Genomic DNA, 23016 nt, shown 5'->3' with positions numbered 1-23016 from the left:
ATACTTCGCTCTTCCGCATCTTGTCATCTGACTTCTGCTAAACTGACGCGGCTCATCCGGAAGCTATTTCAGTAGTTCGAGGATTGTTTATAGCTCGCTATAACTTTAGCAAAATGACGAATAATGTTAATGCTTTAAATGTTTTAAATTGGGAGCACAGAGAAAACTTTATACGGCGATCAGATGGTCTCATATCGTCCCATCATCATCATTGTAAACGTGTGTAGACGATATGAAGAAGTGGCCAGAGGGAACCTATGGGGACATATTTAACTACTGCGTCCTGTCAGGAGGAGGTGATGGAAAATGATAAAAGTACTGAGGCCTACCAATATTTCCTCAGTGGGAAAGTGGCTCGTGTACTGTTACACAGTGAGGGGGACTTCGTCTTTTTAAAAGCACATGTGCACCCCAGCCAGTGGAGCAGGCCAAACCCCTCGGTGTGGGGGCCAGTTAGTGACCAGGGGCCAGTGGAGACGACTGGATGCTCAGCATCGCTGCTTTGGGAAGGTCGTGTAGCCACACAGCCTCCATATTATGGAAGGTAAGAATATCACACACATTATTATTATTATTATTAATATTTATATCTTGCAACGTTCGTGTCGTTAACATAAGTATGTTATAAATGTATATACTTAAGTATATTAACATGTGTTTGTGATTAATGGGTTTGTGAAGTATTAAAATAACATTAAAAATATAATTTGTTTTATACATAAAATCTATACTAAGACTCTACGACATTTGTCAGTGATCGTGATTTGTCACATATATAATTTAAACATATATATGTGGAATAGAGATATATGTTAATATATGGCATTTCTGAAAGCTGTGCATTTATGATTTTACTCTATATGAGCATATTAGGATATTTCATATATGAGATATATATTATACATACATAAACATATATAATATATGGGATACATTTATATGTAAAAATATGGAATTGTTCCAATTTCTAATAGGTTTCATATATGTTTTTACTTTATATATTGATATTTCATATATACACATATATTACATTTCCGTATGGGGCTGATCCGTCTGGATGGGACAATGAACATAAATACTGTGACTTTAGATTAGATTAGATTATTTTATTTGTAAGGGGACAATGCAATTTCATAAAAACACATGAATAAACATGAGTAAAAAAGCCAGAATTAGCCAAAAGGCTATTTTTCATCTGTAGTCCCCTGGCCAAGATGTTAAAAGAGCAAAAATATGACACTGATATACATAATTAGTAACAACACAAAACTAATCTAATAAACATTACTGGCAAATGACAAATACACAAAACACATATAAAACAACCATGAGAGAGAAAAAAACAACAACACGACATTCAGCCATTAAAAACAATAACAAAACAAATTGTTTGACAAAGAGACACAACAGGTTCAAGTTTTAGTGTTGACAGCTATATGTGTCAATCAGCCATTTTTTTTACTGTTTAGTAAAAGCCTTATAGGTAATTGCCTGTCTTATTTCATCTGGTAATCTGTTCCACTCACTAGCGCCTCTCACAGACCAAGCTGACTGGCTGAAAGTAGTTTTGCGCAGGGGGATGACACAGTCACCTCTCACTGAGCCTCTAGTCACTCGCAAAGTGCTATTTCTTTGGCTGATAAGATCTGCCATAGGAACAGGAGCTAAAGTATGCATTGCCTTATAAAACAAGCATAAATTTGCAAATTTATGAAAGTCCGACCAATTTAAAAAAAAAAAATTTTTTTTAAATTACACAATGGTGGTAATGTCTTGGTTTTTTGTCCATAACCTTGATGGCTTGTTTGTATAATATTTCAAGTGGCCTGATTATGCTATGATTTGCCTGTGACCAACTTGTTTGGCAGTAAGAAAGATGACTAAGAATCATAGAATGTAAAAATATCTTTGCCGCTTCGATAGACATTTCACTTCTAATTGATCTAAAAGTTGTAAGATTTAGCTTAATTTTTTTTACTTACTTTCTCAACATGGGCTTTAAATGAGAGATTAGAGTCAATCAATAATCCAAGATATTTGTACTGTGAAACCAGCTGCAATTTTTTACCTGTAACATATATTTCAGGGTCATGAGAGACTCTACTGGTTTTACTAAAAAACATCCCGACAGTTTTAGAGACATTTAGCTGCAGGCAGCATTCCTGCAGCCATGCTGTGACACAGCTCATAGCTTTTGTAAGTTTAGCAGCAACAATGTCTTTTGATCTGCCATGAACAAATAAAACCGTGTCATCTGCATACATTATACACTCAACTTCAGGACAAACCAAGGGCAAATCATTAATGTAGAGGCTAAATAATAAAGGGCCCAGAATCGATCCTTGAGGAACCCCTGTAGCTAGTTTAAGAGGCTCCGATCTACAATTGTTAATAACAACAGATTGAGTCCTGTCACTCAGATAGGATTCCATCCACTTTTGGACATCACAAGAAAAATTAAAATTAGAAAGTTTACTAAAAAGAACGTCGTGATTTACTGTGTCAAAAGCTTTTCTAAGGTCTAAAAATACAGCCCCAACAACACCACCCAAGTCTAGATACGATTTTATTTTCTCTACAAAGAGGCACGTTGCCATCTCAGTGGAATGTTTTGCTCTGAAGCCAAATTGCATGGGATGGAGAGAGACTGAGCTGTTATTTAAATGATGGATAATCTGCTCGGCTACAATTTTTTCCAAAACTTTGGAGATAGCCGGAAGAATACTGATAGGGCGATAGTTATTTAAAGCAGTGGAGTCACCAGATTTAAAAACAGGTACAACAATAGCAGATTTCCAGGCATCTGGGAAATATCCATTCGAAATAGAAAGGTTAATGATGGAGGCAATGGGCTTGGCTAGAGCTGATCCAAGATCTTTAAGCATACTCGTGTCCATTCCAAAGACATCTTTGGTTTTAGATGGTTTAAGGGACTTTAGATGTGAGTCTACATGGAAAAGTAAGTAATAAGAAGTACATCATCAAGAAAAAAAAAGTTATATTGCTTTAATTTTAATTTTTTAACTCTTAATGTGAACTGTATTAATAACTTACCATTGTGTTATTAAATGTATTTCATCAATACATTGAAAACATGAATTTTGTCATTATTTTTATTCATATATTTTATGAACATAAATGTATGCACTTCTGTGGTTTTAGACTCAGGCCTGGTTGAGCAGGACTTTTATTTTGGTATTGGTGTGTGACGTCATAAGGCTGCGCCGGTCCTGCATCTGTTGTGTTTCTGCTGGAGAAAGGTTTGTGTTTAAGCTTAAAGTGTTTAAAGCGACACAGAATGAATGATGTATTATTTAATGTAACACTGCATCGCTTTATCTAACATTTATCAGTGTTGTGTGAGTAAAGTAACAGAATAAACTCATGAGTAACAGAAGGAGCAGCTCATCTCAGACTCCAACACTTATTATTGGATGTGTTAATATATTGTGTTCATATATTGTGTTCATATATTGTGTTCATATATTGTGTTAATGTATTGTGTTAATATAAAGATATGAAGTGTAATAACGCTTACATCAGGAATGGCATTACTCGAGATATCAGTTTTTGCCCAAAAGCAGTTTTGAAAAGGAAACAATATTTCTCTTTACTTTAATTTGAGAAAGTTGGTCAGTAAGTAATACGCTTTTACTGCCAAATAAACTAAAGGTCATTAATGTTAAAACACTGCACAGGTATTATCCATGTCATGTTTCTTAACTAGTTTAAATAAGGCTTCTCTCCACAATGTTATTTTAGTCAAATCAAATCTGAAACTCTCATACATTTATTTTGTAATTGTAAATATTCAGAAACTTCTGGAAGTGGATATCTGTGGTGGTTTTTGATACATTTGACTAAATAATTAAAATAGGAGAGTCTATGATCCTCTTCATGGACTGTAATACTGGATCTGATATAACTGATAACACATTAATGTTAATTCTTCTTCTTGGGAAGTTTCATATTCATAAAGCTAAAGTAATGTCTATCACTCCTGCATTTAAGTTTTTCTGTAAAGATCTTAAAATATTTTATGACTCAGTTTCTAGAAATAAGAAGTGTACATCTCTCAAATTAAAAAAAGTAATTTGCAAAATGTAATGTTTAAGATCTGTTATGCGTATTCCCCAACTTCTGTTTGTTTTTTGTCATTGAATGTTTTGTTGGAAAATTAATAAAAAGAGGACGATAAACCGGAGCTTTAGACTCTCAGAGTAAATTGAACCGATTGATTCACAACAAATGATTCAGTGATTCGAATTGCTCTGTTTCTATTTCTGTCTCGATTTCTACAAAATATCAAATAGCTAAACTGACTAATATATCAAAGGTCTGAATAATTGACATTCTTTTATTAATCTGTAGTGTTAGTTTTGAGTGTTTTTGTCTAATCAGGTCATTTAGGTCCATTAACTCTCGCTCTGACTGATGAATAGAGAGGAATTCATGCCAATACAATATTCTTTATCAGAAATATGACACTTAAATTTAAGACATAGTTCAGTAAATCTCAAAAGCTGACCATCAGAATTCAACAACTGACAGACTAATAATATATTAGACTCAAAACCAAAGTTTTTCTTTGGTGTGTGATATGATTATTATTTCAGAGAGAAGTTATGTTAAAAACGAAACACTGCGTCAAAAGGACTTGCCTGTGAAAATGAGATAATCAAAGAGGCGAAGAAAACTGCATCTAAATAAAGAACTGATACCACCAATTTGTAAAATAAAAGTTATATTCATCAAATGGAGTAACAAATTTGCTCATTTTTCAAACAGCCTTTAAAGTTTTTAAAAAGCCCAAAGAACTGAATATCTGTTACATTAATTTAACATGTTTGTGATGTACATTTATTTTAAATAATACATTTTTATAATTTTTTTTATTATTGTTTCAATTTATATTTTTTCTAAATGTGTAGAGATGAACTGATACAAAATTTCTCAGCCGATACGATTATTCACAATGATATCGGCCCATGCCAATAGTTTGATTTCTCTTATAGAAAAAAAAAACTCTCTCCCAAATAATGCTGCAAACTACAGAGAAGCCTCTCATTCAACACAACACTTTTCATAGTTCCCTTTCGAAAGGGAACTCGCACTGCGTCAGCTTCGACGCTACGGGGAACGCCTCCAGCGTGACTGGTGCCTGAAATCACAATGAAAAATGTCAATCCTATTGACCGGCGACAGCCTATGATGTCATCAAGGTGCGACCAGGAAGTATATAAGGGCGCCTTGCCAACATGACAGTATCTTTTCGTCTTCAGGGACTGTTTTGCCTGTCTTCACGTGAAACGTCTACAAGAAGGATAACATTGAAGTGTGCTGAGAAGCAACGGCACTTCTGCAGGTGTGTTTTAAACGTATACCAGGTAGCTTGCGCTTTGGATACACACTCACTTTGCATTTACTGTCTGGGAGAAGAGCATGCAAACTCGGCTGGACCTCTTCTCGAGGGGAGAGGTTTCAGCATCTGGGAACGGCCCCGTTCGAGCTGAGGCTGAGCAGCGTCTAAACATCAAAAGTGTGGTTCCCAGATGGATCTGGCTCGTCGAGGACGATCCAGATCGCGAGAGGACTTCGCTCTTCCACTCGAGCAGAGGATGGGTGAGTCAGTTAAAAATACTGAAGCTTTTCAACCATTCTGTCCCATGTACGGGGAGTTGCTGGAGGTCATGAAACGCGCTGCAGGTAGACTGCAGCTGCCTTGGCGGCGCGTGAGGAGAAAGGCTGAGCGTCCAAACAGTTCGGACGATCGGTTTCTCTCCGCTCATGACCTCCCAACTCCGGGGAGTCTTCCATTCATTCCCGATCTCCATCAGCAGATCTCGAGGGGATGGAAGAAACCATACTCAGCCCCGCATCTGTCGACATCGGCGAGCTAAATCTCGCTGATGTCGAGGGACTGCCTGGCTGGGGGTGTGTCGGGTCAGCCCGTGGACAAGAAGTTATGTTTATCTCGCCTCTGGGCAGCCGGCGACACTATGGCTCCCATCCTGCCGGTCTAATGCCTGAATGGCAGGGCGTACATGTCAGTGGGTCACGCTGCGGCGGCTTTGCACACCACAGCTGTGTTGCAGGCTTACCATGCAGACCTGCTGAGGGACCTCGATCAGGGGGAGGGACCCCCTGAGGCGGTAGTCGAGACGCGCTGGACCGCGGTTTTTGCTCTCCGGGCCACCGTACAGATAGCGACGGTGGCCACAGAGAGACATCTGTGGTTTAGCCGTTTGGACATCGGGGAGAAAGAAGTCCTTTCTCCTGGATGCCTCGCTTTTGCAATGCAAACTTTTTTGACACCTCCGTAGAGGCGGTGGTGGGAAGGTTCGGAGAGGCAAAGGCGCGCTCGGCAGCATTTAGAACATGCATCCCGCTGAGGTCCGGGACCGCGCCCAGGCAGTCGGGTGTCCCCGGCCCGTCCCAGTCTGAGGACTGGAGACAGGAACAGCAAGCCAGCATCGCCTCTCGAGCGCCCCCGCCGCGGAGGACTGGTGCGCAGGGGAGGCGGGACACCCGCAACAGGAGGAGGAAGGAAGCCGGGGCTGGTAACCGGAACCAGCGCAGGCAGTGTACTCCGCCCTCAAGGACGCGGAGATGAACGCTGCCTTTTTCCCTTCCTCTGGCTTTTCCCCGGGCGCTTTACATCAGGCTGGTGGGCCCATGATGAGCAGAAGATGTAAGATTCTGCCGGCCCGCCTGGTTTGTTTGTTAAAAGCGCCCCCCTCAGGATGGCGGGCGGATACTAGCTCGATGGCTGGGTTGAAGCACCGCGAGGAGCAATTGGTGAGTCCCCCTCTATGAGGGCGAAACATTTTCAAAACTATGTTTTTCAGGACTTTTGTACCGTCGCTCCCCTGAGGGATTGCTTGGGGAAATTTTGGATCATCGAGGGATTTCGCAGGGCCTGCAGCTCCCCGTGAGTAAGCTAAGAACGATCTTCTTTGCAACATTGTGTGGTTGTGTGTGTATGCCTCACTTTTGCTAGTGGAGTCTTGCTGCCTCTCCGTGTTATTTTTCCCACTATGTGGATGATTAATTCGCGCTCTTGCCCGAGGGCTTGTAGTGTAGAGGGCGAGCTGTGTTTTTCCTAGCGTAAAAGTGGGAAGTAGCTGAAGACCGGGTACGCGCTAATGCGCGAGCTGTAGTAAGATCTGCGCCCAGCTCTGCGGGGCTTTGGGAAAAGGGGTTTCGGGGCCTCAGTGTGTAATATTAGAGGTAATAATATTTCTTTCCCGAGCCCTGAGTAGATCTAGTGCGGTCTTATGTCGCACCACTTGGCCTAGGCTTTGTCAAGGATGGGGGCGTTCCCTTTTAATGAAGGTTGTTCGCCCCTGGCCTGTCTTTTGATATAAGAACATGGCGTGGTTTATGCATCCTTGTTTCAGCCTCCTCTTGTTACAGAGTCGTCCGGCCAAGGCCCGCCCCCTTCTCTGCGTTCTGGGATTACGAGTAACGCAGTCGGGGTGTTGCAGCAGACAGCGACTTTGCCAGTGGTCGTGGGGCGGAGTGAAGCGTCTTTCGCTGGTTTGCGATTAGACTTTATCTGCCGTTTCCGCCTTTCAGAGCTTGGTGGCCGCCATCTTTTGGCGGCCCTCGGCCTCTTCCTGGAGGATGTTCGGCCGGTGGGTTCTATATTTTCTAAAGAAAAGGTATTGTTTCACCCTTGCTCTGTCTCTGCTCCACCTCCTTTAGGGCTCGGGTTGAACTGAACATCGGATAAACCTCTGTTGAGGTTCTGGTCGGAAGCTCCCCTGAGGCCCGAGCATTGCCAATGGCTGACGCTCTCGCACTTATGGATGGCCGCTGCATGGAAAGTAAGACAGCCTCCCCGAGGCAGGTGACGTAAGTTGTACTCCCCTCGCTTTAGAGGGTCTTTGTTTAAGCACTTTCGCTGAGTACACTGCTGTTGGCAATGTGATTAGGTCCATGTTTGTAGGCACTGCCCGAGAGACTGCGCTGTCCTGGGGGCCCTAGGACACGGCGAAGCAGTTGTCCCTAGCCGCCTCTGGGATGGAGCCAGCCCCAGGTTTGGGCGTAGGAGCCAGCTGGTTGTTAGTAGCCAGCTTGGGCAGTCTGGGCAGCTGGACTTCAGGACAGGTAGTAGGCGTCAACCGGCCTCCTTGCAAGAAAGTCTCGACGCCATGGCCCACGAGTGGGCCTTGGAGGATCTTCTCCACTGGTGTCGACGTCAGCAGTAACCTCGTCAACTAGTCTCCTTGGGGATGAGTTCCCAGGTGTGAACTGGATTTCCAGGCTTTGTCAGCAGCAGACAGCTGCCGCCAGCCCAGGCGCAGCAGCCAGCCTACTTTAAGGCCGCCCTGAGGGGTAGGCTCCCGGTTTGGGTTTCCTTCGCTCAGGTGGTAGGCCCGATTGGCCTCCCTGAGGGCCTGCTGTGGTCAGCGGGCGCTGCCTGGTCTCCCCTGAGGGGGCGCCACGGGCATTGAGTCCCTCGACGGCTGGTACAAGCTGCTAGTAGGCGCTGGATGGCTAGCAGGAGTGCTAGTAGGTAGTAGGCCTCAACTGGCCTCCCTGAGTGCAGGGATATTCTGGCTATGGGCGGCACGCTCTGCTATCAGGTGGAGGCATTGCGCCTCCCTGAAATCGTTCCCCGGTCCCCAGGTTCGGTAACGGATCGTAGCATTGGATGCTATCAGGCAAGCTGCACGGGGCTTCCCTGTGGGATTCGCTTGGAGTAGTAGGCCCCACGTGGCCTCCTCTGAGGGCACGCTCCTGTCTCGTGGTCTCTGGATAGGTCCAGTCACTGAGCAGAGGGCTGTGATGGAGAAATGCCCGGCATTTTTGCAGGTGGTAGGCCCGCTAGGCCTCCCTGATGATGCGAGTCCCTATCTTCCCAGCTACCTCGAGGGCTAGCACGACTGCGATCAGGTTTCAGGCCCGTATGGCCTTCCTGAGGGCGAGCTCCGCTGTTGGACACGCGAGCAGTCGGCACGGGTTACCAGGTGGAGGCTCCTCTCGGCCTCCATGGGGAACGAGTTCCCCTGGCGGGAACGCACAACTGGCCTTACGCTGACAGCTAGTGGTCACCCGCTATCAGGCGCCGGTCTCTGGCCGTTCGCGAGACCTGGAGGCGGTGTTCTTACCCTAGCACGATGAGACGTTGCTGCTGCTATGCGGTCCCCACGGGAGGGGACTTTCATAGTTTGCCTACGGCATGGCTACCTACCAGGCAGGCTTATGAGCTCCTCTCGAATGAGGGTCTACTATGAGCTTACGGCCGCTTGGCGCTGGTTAAGGGTTGTAGGCCCCTCGGGGCCTCCCTGGCATATTCAGCCTGTAAGGCCTCTGGCCTCCTAAGCACGTTTTAAAGTAGGTGCTTGGTAGATCCGAGGATCGAGCGGCTAAACTCCCCTCGCTAGCAAGGGTTATATAGCACTTCGCTGAGAGCTGCTCTCCGGGATAACCCGTCTCTGAGATCCGGCTAGTGGATGTCACTGCCTTTCTTGCAGCACCCTAGCGGGATGCCTCTTCGGAGGCGAGTACCAGAGGCTCTGTACTGTACAGACAGGGTTGACCGTATTACGTGTCCCATGACAGACTGGGTCACCTGGTCAGGTCTCCCTGGTGGCATTCGGTGAGAACCTCCCGAATAGTGACTGGCATAGGGTTCCCTCGTAGTTCCCTTGCCACGTTCCCTTAAAGGAACCCCTTCTAAGTCGAATGGGTGGTTCCAGGCCTTCGAGCAGGGCCTGGGAAGGACCTCATGTGTGTGAAGGTTCATTCTTGGGCGATAGCTTGGGCTATGACCGTAGGGAGCGCTGTCACTGACAGCCTAATGTGACCAGAAGGGGAGTGGTTCAGGCATTTCAGTAGAATTTGCTTGTCTTGACAGTTGTCACTGCCAGTGGGCATGCACTCCCATCGGCATGGTGGCGTGGGTATATCGTTCCCCGTAGCGTCGAAGCTGACGCAGTGCGAGTTCCCTGGGGAACGTCTCAGGTTACAAATGTAACCTTTGTTCCCTGAGAACAGGGAACGAGACACTGCGTCACTTTGCCATGCCGCAGGGCCTGCCTGCCGAAAACAGTCCCTTCAGACGATTAGATACTGTCATGTTGGCAAGGCGCCCTTATATACTTCCTGGTCGCACCTTGATGACATCATAGGCTGTCACCGGTCAATAGGATTGAAGTTTTTTCATTGTGATTTCAGGCACCAGTCACGCTGGAGGCGTTCCCCGTAGCGTCGAAGCTGATGCAGTGTCTCGTTCCCTGTTCTCAGGGAACAAAGGTTACATTTGTAACCTGAGACATTTTCACGTGTGGTCACACGCTTATAGGAACGCCCACCTGGAGGGCAAAACAAGGCTCTCCTCCATTGCCCACTAGTCATTTTTACCAGGTTTGTAGTCAGTATTAATGCGGTAAGACAGTGATATTAAAATACCAAATTCAATATACACCTTAATGATGTTGCATACAAAGCAGACGAACACAGAATATTAGTGCAACACAAGGTTTCTCGTTTGGTGTTTTCCCCATCGAAACCCATTATAAAGAAAGCACGTTGTGTTCATATTCTTGCCTCATCTATTTGCCTGTATATAGTACGCATCATCAAAAAGGTATTAACTGAATTTGATCTTTTAATATCACTGTTCACTTTAAGGGTGGGCCGCACTAAGGATTCTTCAGTTCACCTCCGTCTGCTGCTTGATCAGCTCTTTAACGTTTTACTGCGTAATTAATCTGTGTTTAAAATGACAGCTCACCCTATACTGTTTGAGCGTTTTAAAAACGTCCCGCTGTTTTCAGTGATTGAAATACTGCAGCAGGTGCTGTATATGGATCATAAGTGCCCAAAACGTGCATCTTGTTCACATATTTTTGTTTTAAGATGGAAATTTGACAGGCTTGTGCTGCAGTTCTATGGCGGTTTTGCCCTCCAAGGCTCCGCGACAGTCACGTGATTGAAAACTATGAATTGGTTGCAATTAACAACAAAGGTATCATATTAAACTGCTATTTATTTCAGATATAATGGGCTAATTACACCCAAATAAAAAACATACTGAATGTTGCACATTTAAGGCATTTTTCATAAGCACTTGTGACCATGTCAAATTTATTCAAGCAAACATATATAATTAACAGTAAATAAGCTCCTCTCTAGTGTTTCTTTATTGTTAACTAACAAACGGTGAACATCGGATGACTTTCCTGAGCTAACGTTTGGCTAAATACAATGTGCAGTGACCTACAAGCTGTTTTATTGACATATTTCCACGGTTGAAACAGGGATTGAGTGTTTACATGAGTTGTATTTCGGTAAATTGTAGTGTATCTTTCAACATATCTTTTGATATTCATAAATGTTTTTTGAGATATAACTTGTATTAAAGTGCTAGAGATGAACTGAGGCGCTACAGCGATCTGTCACGTCACATGTAGGAGCGTCAAAACGGCATTTATTCTTTGAATTTCCTGATAAAATGGTCAGAATTGGAAAGATGATGTTGATTCTTTTTAGAAGTAACAAAGCAATTTATTTGCGTTTATTGGATGAGAGGCGCTACAGATCATGTTTAGTGTAGGGAAAACCGCAGACCTGCAACCCTGGCTTGAGCTACGGGTGATTCATAGGGTCAAATAGAGACGCTTTTATGTTGCTATTTTTAACTGTCTGCATTATTGTTGCGTTATCTTGACCTAAATTCAACACAAGACATTTTCTTCACACACAGTATGATTTGCAGTCGGACACGTTTGTCTTCATCCTTTTGATTGACAGGACACCATCTGCCCTGATCATCGTCTGTTTTAAACAGTCAGCAGATGGCCAACAGTGAAAATAACAGCTTTTATCGGCCGCTACCAATCATTGGCCGATACATCGGTAGTTGAATCGAATAATAATTAGAATTCTGTAATTTTGAAAAAAAAACTATCCCTCTGACTGACTCCATTACTAGTGCGATGAACTACTGAAATGATTTAGTGTGGATTTGTTTTTCTTTCTGTTAATTATTCTCCTCTTCAACAGGACAAACAAACAGACAAACTCCTGAGGAAGTGACTGAGATCCACATGACACACTGTTATAAAGATGGCTTTCATTAAAGAGGAAAGTGAAGACTTGAAGATTGAAAATGTTTTCAGTTTGAAACATGAAGAAACTGAGGAACAAACAGAGAAAGAAGAGAGTAAAGAAATGAAGAGTGAGGAAACATTGAGAGTGAAACATGAAGAAACTGAGGAACAAACAGGTTGGTTTAATTCTCAAAGCTCAACTCAGTCATCTTTTTTCAAATCTCCAGCTCTACAGAAATTAAGGATATTTTTGTAGAATGTCAGTAATATTTTCCCTTTAATATTTTACTAAAAATCCCCTAAATACTAGGACTGTAATCAACCAAAGAAAATCTTGGTCGACTGAAGTCCTGAAATTTTCGACTAAAAATGACGTTAGGAAAAAAAACGTTCAATTAATTAGCTGCACACTGTGCGCAGTACTTGGTGGCCTTGTTGTCTGCCTAAATTAATTATACATAATTATATATATTAAATAGTTTTTGACCTGATTATTTTAAACTGAAATGAGTCTGACACAAGTCTGTCGGCTCAGACAGCGTTGCATCACGTGCACCTGCGCAATATCATAGCCTATGATTTCCGAAAATATGTTGTCAACTAGTGATATCATCACAAGAACTTTTGAGGAATATGCAACATAATTTAGACAAGTGTTTTTGTCATATGTATTATAATAACTGACAGACACTTTCATTGTAGCCACTATGTGCAGCTCGAACATAGGATCAGCTCAGCTTCACGGCTGAGACACGAATAGACTATTAACTTAAAGCTTTTACTCTTAAACACAAAAGGCACGTCTACTTTAATAAAAAAAATAATATTTATTAAACAAGCCAGATCAAGAGCAGAAACTAAATAAAGTGCAACTCTAAACAGACGAGGCAACCTAACGCAGACAAGTTAGCTTACCGTCTTTAGGTGATGACATGTTTGTCGTCGAGCTGTGATATGCAAACTGTTGCTTGCAAAATTGGCATTCAACTTTTGTCCCATTTTCTATTTTTTAAAAATGCTTCCACACTGCCGATGTCTTTGTTGACATGGTAGAAGAGGACTGACTAGGAACACGCTCTCACAATTAAATAAATAATAGGCCTATACAGCAAAGTAGCGTGCTTCAATCTGTCTCTCTTCTCCAGCGGGTTTGGCTAATCCAAAATAAGTGAAAACAAGGGGGGTGTTCTGAAGGCAGACTGTTACCTGTGAAACAGGGGTGCTCTGAAAACACCCCCATTAGCAATTAGTGCTTTCCACCTGATGAAATGAACGCGGCCAAGCTGATGAAATGAACGCGGCCAAACTGATGAAATGAACGCGGCCAAGCTGATGAAATGAACGCGGCCAAGCTGATGAAATGAACGCGGCCAAACTGATGAAATGAACGCGGCCAAGCTGATGAAATGAACGCGGCCAAACTGATGAAATAAATGCGGCCAAACTAATTAAATGAACGCTGCAAAAAAATTGAAATTTTGGTCAGTAGGGGTTCAGCGAAAAATCGGCAGCTGGCAGCAGGAAGTAGCTGCCACTGGCAGCTGACGTCAGCTGCCGCTAATAACCAGAAGTCGGAGGATGCCGCTTTTAGCAAAGCAAATAAATTATCAATTTATATATCATTTTAGTACTTATTTAAATAAAATACTTAAATTTGTAATTTTGTATTTGATTTAAAAAGGTTTATCAAATAAATCAATTAACGAAGATCATAGACATAATACAGAAAACAAAAATTAAGCTACACTTGAAATTATGAATTTGTATGTGTATAAATATAATTTATGAGTGTACATGTTTGTTAAATAATGAAATGTATAAATACACATATATTTATTAAATGCACATAAACATTCATTAAAGTCCTGTCTAAAAGAGAGAAAAAAAGAACATTGTCTCAATTACCTTTATTTAAAATCTAATTTTGCCATTATTTAAGTTCAGTTTTACATTTGTAGTATTTCAATACATTCTTGTCTTTGTTTTATAAAACAGCTGTAACTTTTAGAAAGATAGACAAGTTAGAAAGAAAATAATTAGAAAGAAAGAAAAGTTAAGTTAAAGGCAAGTTAAGGGGAAAAAAAAGAAAGAAAGATTAGATTAAATCGCAGAGTGTACATCTGGTAGTATTCTTGACTTGTCACCGACTTCTCTCTCCAATTTGTTACACCTGAATATTTAAATTTGAGGAGCATAAAAATGAGCATGATTAAAAAGAATAATTGAAGACATGTTTCTAAACCATTAAATTTCTCAGTTTTTATTGTAACCACATTTAAATCACAAGAAGTGTAGAACTGAGTGTACACAGAGTGAGAAAGAAAAGTAGTTCTTAAAATAACTTTTTTGTCAAAAAAAAAAACAATGCAATAGCAAAACAAATAAATAAATGGTTGAATATCAGACAATCCCCTGAAAAATTAGATACACACACAAATAAACGACATGGTTCGTGTTGTACGTGTATCATCACGGCTGAGCTTAATAATTCCAATAAATCAGCATGAGCTTTTTTCTAATCAATAGATTAAGTTAACGTGTTAACAAACGCTAATATTTAATGGTAATGGTAAAGTAATTTGAAGTTAATGATCACCCCTTGGCAAACCAGGAGGCACAAGCTGCGTTTCTACAAATGATTAAATTAACCAATTCAAGTAGTCACAGATACACTGTCTCTAACATAAAAGTTAAAATCCAACTTACAGAGCAACAATAATTCATTAATCTGATAATTAATATACTAATTACGAATTTACCGAGGCCATCACTGAAGATTCACCGGCGCCAATATTGGCTGCTGTCGCTTAACTTTCAGTTAAATGTGATTGGTTGTTACTACGTTGGACGATGCTGATTGGCTGCCACGAAATAGCAGGTCCCTCCTAATATGGCATGTCTTCCGGCTGTCAACGGCAGCTACTTCCTGCTGCCAGCTGCCGATTTTTCGCTGAACCCCCTCTCATTTTGGTCGAGCCACACCGTATCGACTAATAATCGACTGGGAGATTACAGCCCTACTAAATACTAAGGTGACCAGATTTCTGAAATGGAAACCGGGGACATTTCCTATTTGAGTGGTCAAAATCTAATTTGTTATTATATTTTAATTAAAAAACAGGGACAATATATTTTTGAATGGTTGTTGTTGTTGTTGTTGTGGGCTCCCTATATTATTATTAACATTAATAATTATTATGATTTAGTTTGATTATTAGGATTTTTGGTCTGGATGTAATACAATTCAATGCACCTGCAAAAACCAAACAAACAATGAAAACAATTAATAGAAGCCTAACCATTGTAAATAACAAGCAGTTCAAAACAAAATTATAACACGACTCAACAAAAACATATTACAAAAATAAAACAACCTAAACATAAATAAAACTATTCAACAAATATTATAACATGACTCAACAAAAAATTAAAAATTACAAAAATAAAACAACATTAATATGATAAATACTATTTAACAAATATTTGAACATTTTATAATTGTATTTAATATTTTAATTTTCACAAGTTTATATTATATAAATTACTTTTTTTACTTCAAATGTTTTGTTACGTTTGTGCTTGAAAATAACTCTAACTGTCCTTCATTGGTCTAATTAAGGCTCATTTTAAGCAGAAAGTGTGTGTATTCTGCACATGTTTTTATTGCAAGTGTAATTGTTTGGGGTTTTTTATAGTTCAGATGTGACAATCACTGCTTTGTGACTGCGGAACTTCAGGACAAAACAATCCCTGTTGAGGCTCTCTTATAAAGCACATGCAAACATTATTACTTTAATTTAACATGAATAGTTAGTATGTTTCTAACTTGAAAGCGATAAAGATGTTTCTTTTGATATTTGATGATAATGGCGCTCTGCTCTCGGTTATATTCTTCATGAAATAGCGGCGCGTAGAGTCAGTGTAGCTCACAGCACCATCTGCTGCTGAAAATAATCACTACACGATTGCTCTTATAACCAGCAGCTGCTCATGCTGCTCTTTTTTTGCAGTAACTCTACGGGTTGTTTTGAACGAACTGTAAAACGGGGACATTTCTGTGGACAGCTCCAGTCAGGAAAGTACATCTGTTACATATATTTTATATATATATATATATATATCAGTGGTGAGCGGTTTTAACCCTTGGTATGCTGAGTGACGTGTTGTGTCATAAATGCACCTGTATGTTGGATGAGTTTGAAATAAGCACGTTCGCCATCGCTCTAGTCGGTGTGTTAGCTGATCAGTTGCTTACTCTCACAGCTAAAAGTTTCCTAATATATTTGAACCTACATTTACCTGTTGATTCCTTCCCAAGCACCCGTAAAAGCTGTTGAGTTGTTTGAGTTGAGTCTGGCGTGACGAACGGGAGGGCCGTTTGCAAAATATGCTGTATTTGTGTAATTCCGCTAGGTGGCACTAATGCCACATAAACTAAATGCTTTACCTTTAAAGGTCCCGTTCTTCGTGATCCCATTGTTCAAACTTCAGTTAGTGTGTAATGTTGGTGTTAGAGCATAAATAATACCTGTAAAATTATAAAGCTCAAAGTTCAATGCCAAGCGAGATATTTTATTTAACAGAAGTTCCCTTTCAAAGCCTACAGTGAACGGCCGGTTTGGACTACATCCCTCTACATCCTGCTTTAATGACGTCAGTAGAACAGTTTGTTGACTAACCTCCGCCCACAAGAATACGCAAAAAAGGTCTTGTTGCTCTCCCACGTGGAGAAGAGGAAGTGTTGCGTGGAGAAGAGGAAGTGCTGCGTTTGAGGTTGTTTGTCGTCGAGACGCTGTTATTTTCATCCCGGAGTCAAATCACCTTTGTTTGGCTTTCCCAGGGACGCTGTACTTAGAGATTATTGAGCGCATACATCTCCCCGTTACGGTAAGAGGCGTGACCTGTCCGTGCAACATGCGCTAAGCTGCTGTCGAATCACAACACAGGAACCGGGCAACGTGCGCTAAGCTGCGGTCAAATCACAACACGGGAACCGCTGGCACAATCAGAACTCGTTACGTATTTCTGAAGGAGGGACTTCATAGAACAAGGAACTCATCAGCCCGTTTTTAGGACAGTGAAAACAGCGGTATACAGATCAGTAAATTGTGTGAAAAATACTGTGTTTTTGACACGCGAAACATGAACACGTTATATTGCACACTGTAAACACAATCAAAGCTTAAAAAAACAAGAAGAACGGGACCTTTAAACGGGACAGCACATCAGCTGAGGACACAAATCTAAATCAGAGACGACAGATTAGAAACACCATGACAGGTGTCAATTTAAATGTGTCTCAGAAGTGTTTAAAAAAAGAATAATAGTTTCAGTTATGAATTTTTTCACTGGATTCAGTCTATTTAATTTTGTATCAAACACAATGTGATTTTTGGTGAGATTTGAGATCTGGCAGTAAAAGCTAATTTTTCCTCTTGTGCGAGCGATTCGCTCACAACTTACCATGCTCATTAAATCCCTCATATGCCAGCGAACCAATGAGAACGCAGGAGCAGAGCAGAGCGTAGGCACCAAAGCTGCTTTGGGTCCGCATACCCAGAACTGCAGATTTGAAGAAAATTGCCATTGTTTGGAAAATAAATAAATGACAGAGTTACATACGTATTACTAACATTTGTAATGTGAGCTTTATGGTACACCTCAAACAAGCAAATTTATAGTAATTTATAGCAGCCTGAAGCCACTCATCAACTGACGCAGGTGCAGCGAAACCCTACCTTTTAGGATGCCTAGTTCAGACACGGCATCACTATGCCACATCAGAGCATTTTGTTACACCTCAGTCACAGCCCCCTCAAAGTCCTCATGTTACTGAGGATGCTAGAGTTTTTCAGCCACTTCATCGACAGTTGCCAGGAGGACCCCATCAGCGTCCCAGTGCAACCACTAAAAATCGCGCGCATAAAACCTGAGATAATCAGGCCGGTGAGCGAGCGTTTTACTATAGAGCTGGAGTACTGGAGGACCAACACATCAGACCCCTGGGTTTTGATGACTCTGAGCAGGGGATATACTCTACAGTTTCAATACCAGCCTCCCAGGTTTTCAAGAATTGTTGCTACGGTTGTCAGTTCACGCACTGGTTCTCTGTCAGGAAATGTGTTCACTGTTACAGAAGGGAACCATAGACAGAGTTCATACCCTCATTCAGGGAGACTGGTTCTATTCAATGTATCTTCTTGCTCCCAAGAAGGATGGTGGTTTCCGGCCTGTCGACTTGAAAGATGCATACTTTCACGTCACGATTGTTGTTCATCACAGAAAGTTTCTGTGTTTCAGTTTCCTGAATCAATCCTACCAGTTCAAAGTGCTACCAACTCCAGACTGCTTTTGAGAAGTTGTGCTTTTCCATGAACATGAAAAAGAGCTGTCTGATTCCAACACAGACCACTACGTTCATAGGAATGACCCTGAATTCCCACCTAATGTCTGCCTCCCTGTCTAAGGAATGTGTGACAAACATTTTGCAACTTTTGACTCGTTTTCACCCGGGTGTGTCTTTGCAGTATGAGGTGGTCCTACAACTAATAGTAATGTTAATGGCGGCTACAGTGGCGATTCCCCTGGGTTTACTCCACCTCAGACCACTCCAGTGATTCCCCTGGGTTTACTCCACCTCAGACCACTCCAGTGATTCCCCTGGGTTTACTCCACCTCAGACCACTCCAGTGATTCCCCTGGGTTTACTCCACCTCAGACCACTCCAGTGATTCCCCTGGGTTTACTCCACCTCAGACCACTCCAGTTATGGAACAACGGTTTTGGCATCGACTGATTGTAGTTTCTCACCGTTGCATACGTGCGTTGAGGCGGTGGAGACAGGTCGTTTCTGAAGGGAGGTGTGCCCGACAGACACTTCCCACAGGATGGGGGGCAACATGGAATCGGAGGGGTATTTGTAGGCACTGGACACTGACCCAGGCCACAGAACATATCAACCGGCTGGAACTGTGTGCAGTGTTCTTGGCTCTAAAGTATTTCATGCTGGTACTGGCAGGCCTCCATGTTCTCCATGTGGCTCTTTTTGCATCAGAGATGAACACTCACTGTCGCTTATGGTTTGCAAAGATGGAAGTGTCCAGTTCCTTGGGCCAGGATCTCACAAATGGCCGAAATGCCTATATATGCATTTCCACCTATCCCTCTGTTATGGGAGACATTACACAGGATTTCTGCAACGTAACAATCTGAGCATCTTCAGCTTTTTTCAACGTATACTGGACGAGCGTACATTTCTGCATATCATTTTCCAGTTGGTGGATCTTCCAGTCTTGTCTGCAGTTTTCTGAAGGGTGCACGCTGTCTGAACTTGCTCTGAATCCTCACTTTCCTGCGAATTGTGCTTGCGTTGGTTACTGGATGTCTTGAAGTGTTATGTGAGCTCTACTGCTCAATTTAGACCGTATACTGCTCAATTTAACATCAGGTGGGTGACATTCCTCATGACTATGTTAGTATGTGTCATGCAGTAGTGATTGCACTGCCTCTGGTGGTCAGTAGGAATGAAACCGAATGCTAGTTACGCATGTAACTGTGGTTCTATGAAATTTCGGATGATCGCCTTAATCACTTGGAATGCACAAGAAAGGTGTTTCGAGGCAGATTGCTGAGCTACTGTGGCTTATAACCCCCCCAGGGCTCAGCATACGTATCCACGTGTCTTTGTTGGCATATTTTTTCAACCTAGCTGGCTGGCCCTGCCACAGCAGAATTTATATTCACATTGTAGACGTGATAGAAGCAAGTGAACCTGCATTCTATTAAAAGCTGAGGTGAAATCAATAAAAAGTTCTCTTACATAAGAGTCCTGAACATGCTTTACAATAAAATCAATTAAAGTTACTGTGTGCTTATTAAGTAATCTCTGACTTGTGACGGCACTTCAGAGTTCATATATGGCGGTGCGAATGCAACCAGGAATCCCTCCAAGAACTGAGTTTGGCACCCCTGGTGTATATGATCCAGTATACATGTTATTAATGTTTTGTGTCAAAATGTGTTATTGTCTGTTGCTTTGTGGCATTAAACTGGGATTAATTTTTAACTTTTATGTATTTTTTTGCTTAGACCTGATGCCATTGAAAGAGGAGAGTCAAGATCTGAATGAAATGGAAGAGAAAGATCAGGAAAAGACACATCATGATTTCATAACTGATGAAAAATCTTTGAGTGTCTCGCAGACTGAAAAAACTACTTCAGGAAAAAGGGTTCAAAAGACAGGGACTGTCGGTAATTTCACCTGCCATCTGTGTGGACTAAGTTTCAAAAAGCATGGATACCGTGAAATTCACATGAGAGCTCACACTAGAAGGAAGCTTTACCCCTGCCAACAGTGTGGAGTAACTTTCAATCAACAAGAAACCCTTAAAAAACACATGAGAACTCACACTCAAGAAAGACTTTTCACCTGCCAACTGTGTGGAATGAGTTTCAGGCAAAAAGGTAATCTTAAAAACCATATGAGAACTCACACTGGAGAGAAGCATTACACCTGCCAACAGTGTGGAGTAACTTTCGATCAAAAAGGAAACCTTATAATCCACATGAGAATTCACACTGGAGAGAAGCCTTACTCCTGCCAACAGTGTGAAATGAGTTTCAGGCAAAAAGAACATCTTAAATACCACATGAGAACTCACACTGGAGAGAAGCATTACACCTGCCAACAGTGTGGAACAACTTTCACTCAGAAAGGAACCCTTAAAGTCCACATGAACATTCACAATGGAAATAACCGTTTCACCTGCCCTCACTGTGGAGACAGTTTCAGTCAAGATGGAAACCTTAAAGTCCACATGAGAATTCATTCTGGGGAGAAGTAGAATAAAGGAAACATTTGTACTTTCCAAAAGTATTTTTATGTAAAACTGATTTAGAAGCTGTACATACGCCCATTAGTGTTTATGCAAACGCAAGTGTGTCGGACTGACTTTGCGTACTTATAAGCTCATGAGATCATGTTAGATGAGTAACTTGTAACAGGGAGATCTTTAAGTGATATGAAACTTGTTTATGTGTGATGAATAGTTTAGACTAGAGGTCGATCGATTCATCGGTTTTGCCAATTAATCGGCACCGATAGTTGATTGGTGGAACAATCGGTTATCGGCAAAAATCCTCACCGATAGTTTTCCCGTGTTGCGTCCGTTGCTGGAGAAGGGTGCGCTGTCATTACACAGTACGAGAGCTCTGAGAAGGGTCTGTTGGCATGATATAGCAGGAGAGCGGCCTCTAGAGGCGAAAAAAAACCTCACATGTGTTGTTTACATTACCACGTGAGGCTGCGCGCTGAACGGAGAGAGCGCTGACACTTCAGATGTTTAAAACACCAGCGAAATACAGAGCACTACAGTACTTGTTGCCAAATCATTATAAAGTAATTCATTTCTTGACTAGATGCTGCAGTAACAGGTAAAGAACAGCAGTGTGTATGTTTGTCGTCGAGGCTGAGAGGAAGCTAATAGCAGTACCTCAAGCAGTTAAAACAATGTGATAAAAACACACACAAGTCCGAACCAAATGTTGCACATATAAAATTAGTGATGTGAGAAAGCAAACTGTATCGTCATGCTGCCGACAGAAACATAAACAAAGCAGAGCATTTGTTTTTTATTAGATTGAAATGGTAACACTACAATAAGATTCCATTTGTAACATTAACTAAGGTTAATAAATGAAGTATTGTTCATCGTTAGTATGTTAATTTCAACATTAAATTGTTTTAATTTTTATCTGTTAAACTTGGTTAATGCACTATGAAGTAACATGAATGATCAAGGTACAATTGTATTGCTCATATTACTACATGCTGTAAAAATGTATGCATAATGCTTATAGTTCATGTACGCCAATACATCCTTGTTGCAAAGGGACTTGCATAGTGTTACCTATGAAATGTACATGCATGTTTCTAGATTATTAGTAAAGAAACTAATTTGACCTGTAATATTTTAATGTTTTCAAACATTTTCAAACAGTTTCAAAGCACATTTTCAAAGTTTAGCACTGTTTTAATTGTTTTTTTTTAAATCCAGTATCCATTTTAAAAACTATCGGTCGATTAATCGGTTATCGGGAAGTGTGGTCCAATCTAGTTATCGGTAAAATCCACTATCGGTCGACCTCTAGTTTAGACTTTAGATTAGGGGATGCAGAAAGCACTGTATAATGATTTATTCATGTCCAAGCCCCATCCCAAAAGGATCACAACCATATCTTGATAGTCCCACAGTTTTTCAGAAATTGCGTACTGCACCTTTAAATATGCTACCTCTTCCATCACGTCCAAGTGCGCTCACACCGCAGTAATTTAAATGTGATGGTAAAAAAAAAACAATAAAAAAACAAAAACAATGGTTAAATGGAAAGACCTTAAGATTTATAGTTAAATGTTTGCTACCGAAATAAACCAATTAAAGCCATTGAGTGTTTGTGTTCATAGTTAAGTGTTAGTCTAATGTCAACATGCAGTTTATTGGAGACGTTTGCTAGCAATGTTCATTTGTGAATTAACATTAATTTGTGTGCAGCCTACATTACAGTAACTGCTGGTTTAAGTGCAGCATTAATGCAATTGGTCAAATCGGTATGCAATCAATTTGGATTTACAACACTGTAAATTTGTCTATGGATTGTATGCCGTCTTCTGAAGGATCGTCCAATAGGATCGATTTCTTGTAGACTCTGTCTGACACGCCACCTCTGAATATGAAAACCACGTGATTTCAAGCTCCCATACACATATCGTTCGCCTGCGTTTGTTGTAGACTGAAGAATTTCACCAAGAACTCTGTTCAGGCTGTGGTTTGATAGTGTTGTATACGTCAGTAGCTGGACACCCAGGAGCAGTCTGTGTCTGTACAGAGTCTAAAAGCTTACGCCCAAGCACATTGCAACGCTTTGCCAATTAATTCCGCCCTTAAGGCCACTTCCT

The 23016-nt window shown here is 41.5% G+C and overlaps 1 protein-coding gene across 1 annotated transcript; it reads left to right on the top strand.

Moving 5' to 3' along the window:
- Positions 1-3204: 3204 nt before the first annotated feature.
- On the top strand, positions 3205-22503 carry LOC307122403 (uncharacterized protein). The gene is made up of 3 exons (XM_079846389.1): positions 3205-3260; positions 12016-12238; positions 20151-22503. Exons 2-3 carry the CDS (start codon positions 12079-12081, stop codon positions 20903-20905), a joined length of 915 nt encoding a protein of 304 aa, XP_079702515.1. The 5' UTR covers positions 3205-3260; positions 12016-12078; the 3' UTR covers positions 20906-22503.
- Positions 22504-23016: the final 513 nt, after the last annotated feature.

Source organism: Gobio gobio, assembly GCF_949357685.1.
Source record: "Gobio gobio genome assembly, contig: scaffold_169, whole genome shotgun sequence".
NCBI classification, from domain to species: Eukaryota; Metazoa; Chordata; class Actinopteri; order Cypriniformes; family Gobionidae; genus Gobio; species Gobio gobio.
Note: the sequence above shows the minus strand (reverse complement) of the source record. Positions and strands in the feature narration are given on the sequence as shown.

Excerpts from the sequence above, each read along its gene's own strand:
- LOC307122403 (XM_079846389.1), top strand. The coding sequence starts at position 12,079 with ATGGCTTTCATTAAAGAGGAAAGTGAAGACTTGAAGATTGAAAATGTT. Across the intron at positions 12,239-20,150 it reads AGAAACTGAGGAACAAACAG|ACCTGATGCCATTGAAAGAG; the intron begins GTTGGTTTAATT and ends TTTTTTGCTTAG.